Here is a 12606-nt window from a genome sequence, read left to right on the forward strand (position 1 = left end):
TATGCCAGTCCATGAAATCTTGTCAAGAATCTGTTCTCTGAAATTGTAATTGAATGAAGGTCCATGATTAGTTATGGCGACACTTTGTTAAGTAGGGTGATAGAGGTGAGATAATGAAAGTGTAGAGGGTGCTTGTTCCACTTTCTCAAGTAATCAAAGGACAAGTATTTTATCCAAAACACATGTGAATTGCTTCTATCTTATTTCCTTTTGAGAAATTGTTGGCAAAGCTTTTGTCCCTTCATACTATTAAATATAAAAACTTTTGAAGTTGGCAGCAACGCCTGCGACGTGGACTCAGCTCTTTGCCTTAAATGCATGGACCTTCCAATTAGGCCTCGCATCTTTATTATTTATGCTGTGGGCTACCCCACACACACCATCTGCTTCTTTTCACACTCATTCTCCTTTAGCTTCAATCAATAGGGAAAAGAGAAATACAACAGTACTCTTCCTTTTCATTGCGATTACTTTTTCTTCACCCCTCACTCACTCATCATGCATTCAATGACTCACCATCGATATCTAACAAATGGAGACAAACACCTTACATCACATAAAAAAATCCCACTCCTACTCCTACAACCTAGTGAGATGGAGGTATAAGATATGAAATAAGCAGTAGATATAGAAATTAATTTATGTTGAAGTGGTAGAAAGGGTGAAGGTACTGGAATTGATTTCTGAAAGGGAAAATAGGTGTGGAATGAGAAGAAGGGAAAGTTGAATTGTAGGTTGAGTGATATATAGTGATTAAAAAATAGAAAAGAAAAGAGTTTTTGGAGTGAGGACAGGAAGGTGTGGTGAGATTGAGGCTTATCTTTCAGTGTTCACAAATTGGTAATGGAGAGACTTTGCTTATTCCATTAATTGATGGGTCCCTTTCAAACGGAAAATGACACAAAATATTGTCTTTTTCGGTTTATCAAGAGGGAACCAACTCAAGATCTCTATGCGCCCCTCAAAAAACAAACAAACACATAACCGAATAAATGAATCACTCTCCATTCCTATAATATTATTATTACCCTTTTTATTATAATAATTATTTTTAAAAAAATAAAAAAGTTGTTTTCTGCCATTTGAGCCATTCCAAGTTAATGTTGATGGTATTAAAATGTGATTAAGATAAAGAGATTAGAAACACGTGTAAAAGGGTATTGACATTGTGACAGGTGGGAAGTGAGGACCCGCAATAATGTGTTGGTTATAAAGGGCGTAAGCGGTGTGATTGCTGGAGTGGGGACCTCCATGGAATGGAAAGCAATCTGCTCTTATTACGTGGAAGGAAAAAGAGCCTACCCTACTACCAAGTACTACTACCACCAACATTTAATCTCATTTTATAATCATAAATTATATTTTTATATGAAAAATGATAAATATGATAATACCGAGAGAATAGTTAGACATCTGCTATAAATCCGTCAGCCACGTGTGCGATGTTGACAGTAAAGACCACACATCTCAGCAGAGGAAATTGTCTAACTCGGTAGAACTTTGTGCCTATCTTTACCACATTACCACATGATCAGGACCACGCCATCCTTGCGCCAACCAACCAACCAACCAACCAACCAACAACCCATCCTTTCTATAGTCTTTCCATTCAATTTCACTCTCCTTCACTCCTAATCTCTGTCGCCGCCCACTCGGGCCAAAACATAACCCATGTAGGAATCAGGGAAATCATCTTTTCATCTATAAAATTAAAAAAATAAATTGAGGGTTACTATAATATATGATCAGCCACCCACGTACATATTCATCCTTCCCCCCATACACTTTGTCAAAAAGATGTTTGCTGCTCTAGTAGTAGCCCTAGAAGACAAATTTAAAAAAATAAAAATAAAAATAATAAATAAAAAAGAGAGGAGAAAGAACATGTAAGTAAACTCCATTACATCCCCAAAAGAAGAAAAGGTGGATCTTTCCCTTCCTTTCCTCCATCTTTTTTCCCCCACCATATCAACCACATCTTATAAAAAACCAATCGAATTTTGATTAGACTTCACCATCAACCTTGTCAGATTATAAACACAAGGGCACAAACAAATTACTAAACACAATTCGGGCACATCAATGGTCTTGGTCGATTTCCCCATCCAAAATCTTTACGAATCCAATTCATTCTCTATCTTCGTTGGCCGTCACCTAACTCCAGCCAGCTCCTTCCACATCTGCTCAAAGCTGCATCAGCATAACACTTTCCCCCACCATGGACACCACCCCTTCTTTCTATTCAAAATCATATGCCAATTCACATGATTCACTCGAGCTAGTTTTCTTCTTTGATCCCCGCAAGCACGGGGGTGAAGCAACCCAAGGATATATAATTCATTCTCTACTCACCCGCAGGTTGTTTCTGCTCCGCTGGCTTTACTTGAACCGAGGGCACAGAATGAACATGAGCATAAGAATAGCCAGTAGGAACGAACTGAGGGTGGCTCCCAGAGGGTGGCATTGCAGCAAACTGTGCGGGATGCAAAAGCCCCTGCGTGGGCAAGCCACTGCTGCCTTTCACATTGTTTGCGGCAGGGGAATTTCCTGAAGAACCTGATCGTTGCATCTGCTCAGGGCCACGCCGTGGAAGATAATAATTACTTGGAACGGTGGTGGTGGAAGTGGAGCTGTTGGATTGTGAATGCACGTAAGGATTTGAGAAGTAAAGTTGGGCCTGTGGCAATACTTGCTTTGATATCTGCTGCTGCTGCTTTTGTTGCTGTGGCAATTGGGATTTACTCCCCGTGCTGGAAGAGGGAGTTAGCTGAGGGACATTGAGTATTGACGGCACATTCCTGCCACCAACAGGTGACGATTTTCGAGCAGGCACGGGTGTGTTCTTGGCTTGCTGGGAGGACAAGGAAGAACTTTGGTTTATCTTATTGCTTGCTGTTGAAGCAGAAGTTGTCCTTGGGCTACCAGTGTTTTTGGACATTGAAGAAGTGGTTGGAGAACCAACCATGACTGGGGGAGATGGGGACTGGGTGGAACTTGCAGGTTGCACTTGTGCTGTGGATGATTTGGGATTTGTTGCAAAAGATATTTGGGTATGAGGTTGCTGGGAACGAGCCTGCTGCTGTGGAAGATTTTTGACTGACGACGCTGGTGCAGTTGAAGCCATGGATGGAGGTGACTGCGAAGTGGTTGTTGCCCTTACATTGTTCTTCCACTGAGCGGAATGACCCACGGCGCTACTGCTCTGAGGAAACGCCGATACAGCATTAGGGAACTTGGTTGCCATCGAAGATGTAGAAGGGAGGTTATCAGAGTACACATTGCCATTGCTTGATGGGGTCTTGGTGCGAGAAGTGGCTGCAGCAGCTGCAAATTGGTTCTGCTTCTGATGCTGCTGAATCATTTGATTTCGCTGCATCTGTTGCGGAGTAGTGGCTGCATTTGTGCTTATGGCAGCAGGCATAACAGAAGCAGAAGCCCGGGAAGAAGCAGAACCGATGTTGAGGTTACGACCAGAGGTATCAATGACATTGTTGCCACCGGATATTGACGCTAGTGAAGGATCAGTTACGTCTGGCCTACCGAATGCGATGGATTGCCCCATTGTTGCTGGAATTTTCCCGGACATTGCTTTTCTCTCTTCGTCTATATTATTAGAAGTATTAACAATTTTCCCTTCCTCAGCGGTATGATAATTTTTCTTCAACTGGGCACTGGCAGCTTGTGCAGCTGCCATCATATGATAATTATGATTGCTCTGCATGATTGAATGATTTTGTGCTATTGATGAGAGATCAAGACCGGAGGGGGCAGAAGCTCCATTAATCGGTGCAAATGACATGGCAAACGCAGGAGCTGTTTCACCTCCAGCCTTTGGACCAGGGTGTTGCTGGGCTTGCTTTGTCTCACTGTGACCACCATTGGAAGCTGCACCACTTATTGAGGTAGGTGTCATCAAAGCAAAGTTTGGTGTCTGCATAGGCAATGCAAAATTTGGCCCATATATGTTCATGGTAGCACGAGTAAGACGACTGTCAGCAGTGGATGGACTGTCTTCACCACCCATTTCATACTCAATTTGGCGAGTTGGATGAGACGTGTGATGATTCGGCCTCTGCTGAGGTTGCTGTTGCAACTGTAGTGGCTGTGATGGCGGGTTTTTGGAGACAGGAAAGCCTTGCAAGCTTCCAACCGCATTGGATCCAGTAGCATTATTATTAGGCTTCTGTTGTTGATTTTGGGCATGCTGCTTCTGAGAAGAGGAGGATCCACTAGACATACTGGTATTTTGATGGACCTGTTGGTTCTGCTGTGACTGAGCAGGAATTTGCTGCTGCTGAATCTGTGAAGGATGTATCATTTGAGAAGGATAGAATGAGCCATTGAAGAATGGAAAGGCCTGGGCATGGGGAGTCCCACGGTACCCAGGTGGACCACCGACATGTGCTGGGATAGGAAATGAGTAAGCATTATTCTGCAAAATGGCCAAGTACGGAGTTTCATTGCCAGGCATATTTGGATAGCTGAAACTCATTGTTGGGGCAGCCGCAGCAGCAGCACCTGTGCCAGAAGCATTTGGAGGGGCCGAATTGTTGACACTGGATGGTGTTCCATTGCTTGAAACTGGCAATGACTTCACAGAGCCAGGCCTAACAGATGCGGCGGCGGCCGCTTGCTGCTGATTCAGTGGGAATATGAAAGTAGGGCCATGCTGAAATTTGTGACAAAGCACAAAAAAAGAAATTAAAAAATTTATAAGACAGAAGGGGGGAGACAAAAAAAGTTTACAGTTTTTGAAGACAGATAAATCATACCAAGATGTTACTGGGTGCTCCTGGGGGTAGAGCTTGCTGTAGCAAAATTTGCTTTCTTGATGAATTATCCACGTTGGCAGGTTGAGAGGCTTTATCCTTCCCCATCTGTCCTGAAAACATGGAAACACCGTGTCCTTTGTCCTGAGAAGAGTTTGCAGCCCTGCCGGAAACATTGCCGTGCAACTCTGTGGAGGGCACAACATTCAGATTGCTAGGCTTGGCGCCATACAGCGATGCAGAACCTGCTGCTGCTGGCCAGAATGGATTCATCCTAGCAATTTGCTGGTGATACAATATATTCCGAGCAATGTAGCAGTGGGTTGCACACCTTTTCGGCCGAGGCTGATTAAAAAGAAGATGAGGAGGCTGCAAATTTAAGACAAATTATTATTAAGAGTTCAATTCACATCGTTTGATAAAGTGTTTTGAAGAGGGAACAGAAAAGCACATACAGGTATAGCTGCAGATGTCACGGTAGTCCCATCCATGGATACAACTCCTTGCAGAGGGGTCATATATCTGCTAATAATGAGATGGGAAGGGATCACATCAAATTTCCACAATAGTACAAATATCTGAAACAACAGTAAACACAATAATTGATCTCTCGCCGTACCCCATGGGAGGAAGCCCGCCAGGCCAGCTGGGAACAGACAACGGTAGAGGTAGAGAATTGGGTTGAACTGGAAATGGGGAGAAGAGAGAAACCAAGTAAGGCACCCAAAAAAAAAAAAAAGAAGAAAAGAGGGAAGTAAAGAAAGCCAGAAGAAGAACAGGCATTGTTAGCTTCAAAATTGAAAGTACCATTTTTCTCTGAATTTGTTTGCTGCTGCCTCTGAACGTTCTGATGTTGCTGCTTCTTGTTAACCATGCTACCGACATTACCAATAGGATCCACCCTATCAGCTTTCTCCAAATCAAGCTGCAAGTCAATTCCTCTTTCTTTCTGCACAAGACCCGCTTTCTGAGAATCAGTTTCTTCGGCCTTTGCTTTCACTCTCTCCATTTCAATAGTCATTGCTTCTTCCTTGTTTATTCTCAGTGCTTTCTCGTCCTCCTTCACCACAGGCTTCGCTTCCTGAACAAACCCAAACTCCTTAAGTCCTGATTCTTATACGAAAAGATTCCATAGCTAATACATGGCCCACTTACCTTTTCTGCGTCAACCACCAAATTATTCTCCACGTCCCTTTCCGGGGAAGACCTCAAGGGAGGAGGTGGTGCCTGGAAAAAAAAAAAAAAAAGTATCCGATCGATGAAAATCAATCATAAAAAAACGGGGAATATCAGAGACAGATAGATTAGGAAGAAAACGATAAGCACCATCAGATCTATCGGGAACTTCTCCTCCCACTGATTTTCACTCTCGGATATAGATGGATTCCTGAAGAACCAAAAAATCAATAAAGAAAGATCAGGATTCACATTCAGCGCGAACTCAACACAAAAGGCTGAATGATTAAAGAAAAAAACGAAAAAGAAAGAGTAATAAAAGTCGATGCTGCTCACGCTTTAGTCGCTTTCACATCTTCACGGTCATCATCTGCTACTTGTCGTATAGGAGATTCCTTCTTGGGCGACTGAGGCACCACCACCTCACTCAACCCCACGTCTTTCTGCTTCTCCGCTTCCTCCGTCGCCTGCTTAGACTCCGACGAAGCGTTGCTCTCTGGCTTCACCGGCTCCGACGAAGCCTGAACCGTTTGAGAATTCACCAGATTGATCGCCTCTGTAACCGACGCAACGTTCTTATCTAAATTAGAAGAAAAGGTTTCAATCTTTGAAGGCTGATCGCTCTCAGCCTTCGTCGTTGACGAAATGGGACTGCTCCGGACGCTCAAGCTCGACGGATTCTCATCCTCGTGCTTCACCGGTCGCGGTCGTTTCCTCTTCGGAGCTGCAAAATTAAATCCGAAAGGACTGTCAATAGGAAACCAAAAAAGCAAAAAATAAAAATAAAAATTGCCGAGAGAAAGTCGCACCAACAGCAGACATGGGTGTGGCAGAAGAGCTTGAATTTTGGGGGTTGGAGATCGGTGACTTTGCATCGGTGGAAGATTTATTGGGTTCTCGGGAATCAAACTTAGAGGATTCGTTGGCGATGATTTCTTGTTTCGACGGTCCCTGAGGTTGTCTCATCATGCCGTACAACACTTCCGCGATCTCTATTTCGATCTCTTCCTGCGCCGAAGAAGACGGCTTCGACGTCGTCGTTTTAGGTGGTCGAAACTTGGCTCCTCCATTCTGCTTCTACACTCATCAAAACAACACTGTTAGCACACTTACATCAATACCAACACACCACACCACAGTGAGATTCTCGCACCCGGATTCCGAAACTCACTATCTTCTTTCTAACCGAGGCGTTAGACGACGAAGGCGAGGCCGCCCTCACAGGGGAGGTCGACGGCTGTCGGTGATTTTGCTCCGCCACGATTCCGCTGCCGCTCGAAGCCCAGCATTCGTGCGACCTCTTCGTAGACGCTGCGAACAGAAACAGAAAAACAAGAAGAAAGGTGAGCGCATCGGAACGCGGCGAATTCAGTGAGCGTTTGTGAATTGAAATGGTTTTGCGGTTTTTACCGGAGCGTGCTTTCCGGGGAACGGAGACTCCGATCATCTCATCGGCGGCCTTCCACGTCGACGGCGGCGTTGGTCTAAAAACTTTCGCCGGAGGGAAGCTCTTCCGATGGTGGTTGGAGAGCGAGGAGGGGTTGAGCGGAAGCATTCTGACTGAGGCGCTACCACTGCCGCCGCCGCCATCCTCGTCGTCATCGTCGTCTTCGTCGTTGATACTCTCTTCCGAAGTGTCTTCTACGCCATCTTCTCTGCTGCTATGCATCAACCTATCTCCTCTTCTCTTCTTGCTCCGACCCAATCGATCTCTCTCCCTCTCCCTGTCCCTGTCCCTGTCCCTCTCGCGATCTCGATCCTTTTTCCCAGTCCCTCCTCGATCTCGCAACCTCGATGGCTCTTGCAGCTCCATCGTTCCATCTTCCTCTGCACAAAACAAAACAAAAAATAGAAAAGAAAAGAGAACAGAGAAACATCGTGAGAATCAAGGAAGAGGAAGCGAGGGAAGGGTAGGAAGGCTATTGAGATCTGAGAGAGAATTGCGAACCTGGTGAGTCTCTGAGACTGTTAGTTCTGTGCCTTCTTCTGGTTAAACCATTAGCGGCCATAGTGCTTCTTCTGGCTTCTCTAATCCTGTCCATTCCACAACAAAAATCCTCTCTTTCCGCCGAATCAGCTACACCCTCTCATCAACAACCATAATCACCTGCACCCCAAATTCGCAGACACGGAGAGAGAAATTTGATATTTGATATTTTCAACCCCTCAAATTTGATTCTCTCCAAAAAAGATCCTCTTTTCCTGTTATCAAAATTATCAGAGAGATCTTAGGGGGGACTGCTATGTTATGCTTTGCTTATCTCTTTGTTTTCCCTTCTTCTTCTCTTCCTCTAGCTGCTGAGGCTGCACCACTCTTTCTTCCCCTTCTTGTGCTCCAATCTCATCTCTTTCCGCTATTTCACTCTCTGCCAAACCCACTCCAAAGACTCCTGGACGGTCACGATTCTTCACCGCGTCACCTGTTACAATCCCCACCATTCTTTACTCCACCAATCCAACGGATCCCCTTTCCTCATGACATCATGGCACCATCTCAACCGTTCATCTCACCACTCATGCATTACACCTTTTAACCTTTTCAGCGCATCACCTCCACCTGTCCATTTCTCTCTCTAACTTTCCAATCTTTACTCACTGCCAATTTGGTATAATATCATTTTGTTTAATTATTCAATTAATGCAACAAATTAATGTCTTATAGTTTGAATTTTATTTTACTGTTATTAACAGGGAATTATTTTTTTAGAAAAAAAAACCTCCCGTGGTCACCTGATATAACCCGTTGCTATGACTTTGGTAAAAGCAAACCACCATCACAAGGAATCTAGGTGACCGCAGAAAATATCGTTTCCACCGGTCAAATTCTTTAATTTGCTTCCATTATTACCCTTTCCAGTTTCTATAATTTTTTAATTGATTGTATATATATTTTATATTTATATTAGTAATTTGAGAATAGACTACACTAGAGGGCCCACGTTGAAATAAATAAAAAACCAAAAAAACATTTGTGTTCTACGGACCGATCTGGGTTATCAGTACCACATGATTTTTGCATCGTTGGATGGGTCCGACGTGGCACTAGGTATTCATTGAAAAAACAAGCAGATTCCAACGAACCAGCGAGTCCGACATGGCACCTAAACCAAGAGGTTCGGGCGCGTCCATCGTCAAACGCAATCTCCACCGTCGAAAGTTTCTGATTGGACGGTATGGATGAGCGCCGAAGCGAGAGTAACTCAGAGTCACGGTCACGGAACTTCCAAGGAGCGTGGGCCCACCAATAGCTGCCGATCTAGAAATTATTTTCTCTCCTTTGGCCTAATTGTCACGTTCGCGAGATGTGGTAGCTTCATGACATGTACATGGGTCCCACCATTAAACAATTCACAAATATTTATGAAACTTATCTAATAGTAGTATCTAGTTGTTGAAAATTACATCGCAGTTAAAAACTAAATAAAAAATTAATTAAAAATGAAATGTGTTTAGTAATTAAATAAAACAGAGAAGAGATGGAGACAGCAAAACCAAACATGGTATTTTGTTTTGATCCTTAGAATAATATGTAGACGTTCTTTTGTTAAAGAAAAAATGAATAGAGATGAACTTGATCCTATAGTTGAGTGAAGTTTATTAGTAAGAATAATTTAAAAGGAAATTGAATAAAAGGATTTGGTTGGAGGAACGTGGCAGAGAAATTATGCAACATGTGGAGGTTGTGAAAAGGGTCGTTGGTAGGCTTGGATGTTGGTATTGGTTACACTTGGTTCCGGTTTTGATGAGGTAAATATCTATCTTGATTGTGAACAAACAAATGGAGGAAAAGATAGCGTCACCGGGGTGAGAGACTCTGCTTCTCTGCTTTTAACTCCAAAAGGCAATACTAATTTTTATTTCAGGTCTTAAAAAACAGGTCTAATATCAGCGTGGAATGCGGAGAAAGTGTTACAAAGGAAAATGTAAAATAATAAAACCAGATTTAATTTTATAAGGCACAAGTCAGTGGAGGTATCCGACCTTTTCATTATAAAATATTATATTTTCAAGTAAGTGTGCCACGTCAGAATGGACCCACTTCACACGTTGTCGTTTTGCGGGTGCTTTCACACTCTCTCTCACTCACTGTCGTCAAATCCCATAGTTTTGCCATGTGTGCACCGGAAGTGCTACCTCAGATAGCCAACGTGGCTTCGTTTATGCCGTAGACATTATGAAAAAAAAACCCTAGCCGTCACCCCAGCGTCACTCTTCTCTTCTCTCTCTCTTCGTTTCTTACTTTCCTTTTCTAATCTTATTATTACTATTTATATTCATCTTTATTATTCTAATTTAATAACTCGCTTACTTTCCATTAATTATTAATTTACATATTTAAAAATATTTAATCCATACAGCATTTCTTCTGAGTGGTGTTTTAACAATTCTCCGATTTGCCCTAACCTCAGTCTCTGGATTAGAGTGTGTTTTTACATTTTTCTTCTGTTCCTTGCCAGTCGAAAAGGATTTCACAAAAGCCATGCCGCTATCAGTAAATACTTTGAAGCCAGCAACTTATTTTCTTGTGGAATTGGTCCTTTCGTTATATTAAAAAAAATAAAATATATCGGTTCCAATAATTTATCTATCTCAAATAAAGAATGGAATTCTAGCACGGATTCTTTTCTATGATTCTTATAGAAGATAATAGAAACAAAAAATGTGAAATCAAGTATGGGATACGATTAAAAGAAATAGTGAGAAACCCATGAAGTATCATGTAAATAAATTATTATAAGTATGTCCATGCTCTTGTTTATAAAAAGTTAATTTGTAATATATCTAGATTCTAAAATATTTATTAAAAATTACGAGTTAAACTTGAGACTTCTTGTATTCTTTAAGATAAGTGATATCAATAATTAGGGTTACGGCATTTCTTGTTTATTTCTTACCAGATAGTAGGGTTACGCTGTTTCACATTAACGTATTTTATAAGAAAAAAAAAAAAAAATTAACTATGCACCTCCTTACCATGTATTATTTTTGCTTTATATAAATGTGGGAAGATTGTGGTGATAAAACTTGCTTATACAAAATTTAATAATAACTATTAAATTAATATTAAAATGATAGATAAATAAAATTAAAATACTTCAAAATTCAAATTAAATTTTTATGTAACAATTAATTTATTAAAAAAAATACTAAACAACAAATAAGTCATTAAAGATTAAAATGGACAAAACTAAAAATAAAAATATCTTATCATCATTTCATTGTTAATATTGTCCAAATAATTTTACTTTTACTGTATAGTTGAGGTTTTTAGTATCGGTGATAATTATAATATGAAAATCATGAATAGCTTAGCTTGGTATCACGTAGGTATGAGCATCAGAAGTTGGGCTAGATTCAGATCCCATTTGATCAATTAAGTATAATTCAATTTTAATATTTTAAAATTTATATATAACACCGTTTAGTTTATCAAAATAAGATGAGTTTTTTGGACTGCAAGTTAATTAGGTGGAATTATTAAAATTGCGAGTTCATGTTAAGTCAATTTTTGTTGAGATTTTTTTTTTAATAAATAAAATACGTGTAATGAATGTTTAACCCTACAAAGTATATGTGATTTTAAGGGACTGTGATTTATAAATTTTTCTGCTAAATATTTTAACAAAAATATCACACCAAAAAAAGATTAAAATATATCTACAAATTTGTAAACATTAAAATATAAATTCATATTGGATTAGATATGCATATAATTATAAACCACATCTCTATTGTAATTATATATTTTACTCGATTTTATTTATCCAATATTAGTGTAACATGTGTATGCATTTTTTAAGTATTTATATTATATTATAAGAAAAAAACAACGAGAATAATAAGAAATATCTTGATGTTACTAGTGAAACTACACATATAATGTAAAAAAAAAAAAAACGTAACAGTTTTATACAAAACATTTTAAAATAGCAGTTACTTTAAAAAAAAAAAAATAGTTGACAATAATGTTTTCTTAAACATCAATTAATGATTATATGCTCATATGACCTGATCTTTTGATTAAATTTATCTTTGAATTTATTTATAGCAAATATTTTAGTCAGACCTAGCATCTCACATGCATATACATATTTAATAAAATACAATAATTATTACAATAAAATCTGTGATACTTGTTATAATTTCTTATTTGATAAAATAAAAAATAAATTTAATATTTATCAACTCTATTTAAAAAAAATTATGATTGTGTGAAATTGAATATTTTCTTTACATAATTTAATCCTAATCTTATGTTTCTATTAATATTAACAGTTACATTAATTATTTTACACAATGAATTAATTAGTTTATAACGTTGAGAGAGAGAAAATGAGTTCACACATAAATATAGCTCCATCCAAAATTAAATCCATCATTAATATTGTTTTAATTGTTTTTTATGCTTACATTAATATATATATATATATATATATATATATATATATATATATATATATATACCTAACCAAATAAAAAAATATTTTAACATAATAGAGATCTTAAGTTTGACATTTTTCTAAGTTATATTATTATCTATTTTGTAAGAGATATTTTCATATTTTGTAATATATATCGTTATTTTTCTTTGTTTATTTTATTTTTTACTTCTATGAGAAGCAAATATTCACCAACATAATTGTTTATATAATGTATTTTC

General features: G+C 39.3%; 1 protein-coding gene across 4 annotated transcripts; it reads right to left on the bottom strand.

The window, feature by feature from the left end:
* Positions 1-1672: 1672 nt before the first annotated feature.
* LOC106780404 (protein TIME FOR COFFEE) lies at positions 1673-8322 on the bottom strand. 4 transcript variants are annotated; one of them, XM_014668687.2, is made up of 12 exons: positions 7894-8322; positions 7356-7772; positions 7099-7256; positions 6755-7022; positions 6282-6669; positions 6096-6156; positions 5925-5996; positions 5577-5850; positions 5389-5455; positions 5225-5294; positions 4773-5138; positions 1673-4669 (listed from the first exon to the last, which is right to left on the bottom strand). In XM_014668687.2, exons 1-12 carry the CDS (start codon positions 7985-7987, stop codon positions 2345-2347), a joined length of 4560 nt encoding a protein of 1519 aa, XP_014524173.1. In that variant the 5' UTR covers positions 7988-8322; the 3' UTR covers positions 1673-2344. The 4 variants fall into 4 exon arrangements, with proteins under 4 accessions (XP_014524173.1, XP_014524175.1, XP_014524176.1 ...); XM_014668689.2 differs by having other exon boundaries at positions 7117-7256; positions 7894-8318; XM_014668690.2 differs by having other exon boundaries at positions 5225-5291; positions 7117-7256; positions 7894-8316.
* Positions 8323-12606: the final 4284 nt, after the last annotated feature.

This window comes from Vigna radiata, unplaced genomic scaffold (assembly GCF_000741045.1).
Source record: "Vigna radiata var. radiata cultivar VC1973A unplaced genomic scaffold, Vradiata_ver6 scaffold_315, whole genome shotgun sequence".
NCBI lineage: Eukaryota > Viridiplantae > Streptophyta > Magnoliopsida > Fabales > Fabaceae > Vigna > Vigna radiata.

What these genes read in the sequence shown, in the direction of transcription:
- LOC106780404 (XM_014668687.2), bottom strand. Translation starts at nt 7,987, where the DNA reads ATGGACAGGATTAGAGAAGCCAGAAGAAGCACTATGGCCGCTAATGGT. An exon ending in CAGTCTCAGAGACTCACCAG is followed by an intron (nt 7,773 to 7,893) that starts GTTCGCAATTCT and finishes TGTTTTGTGCAG; the next exon opens with AGGAAGATGGAACGATGGAG. An exon ending in GATGTGAAAGCGACTAAAGC is followed by an intron (nt 6,157 to 6,281) that starts GTGAGCAGCATC and finishes TTGGTTCTTCAG; the next exon opens with GAATCCATCTATATCCGAGA.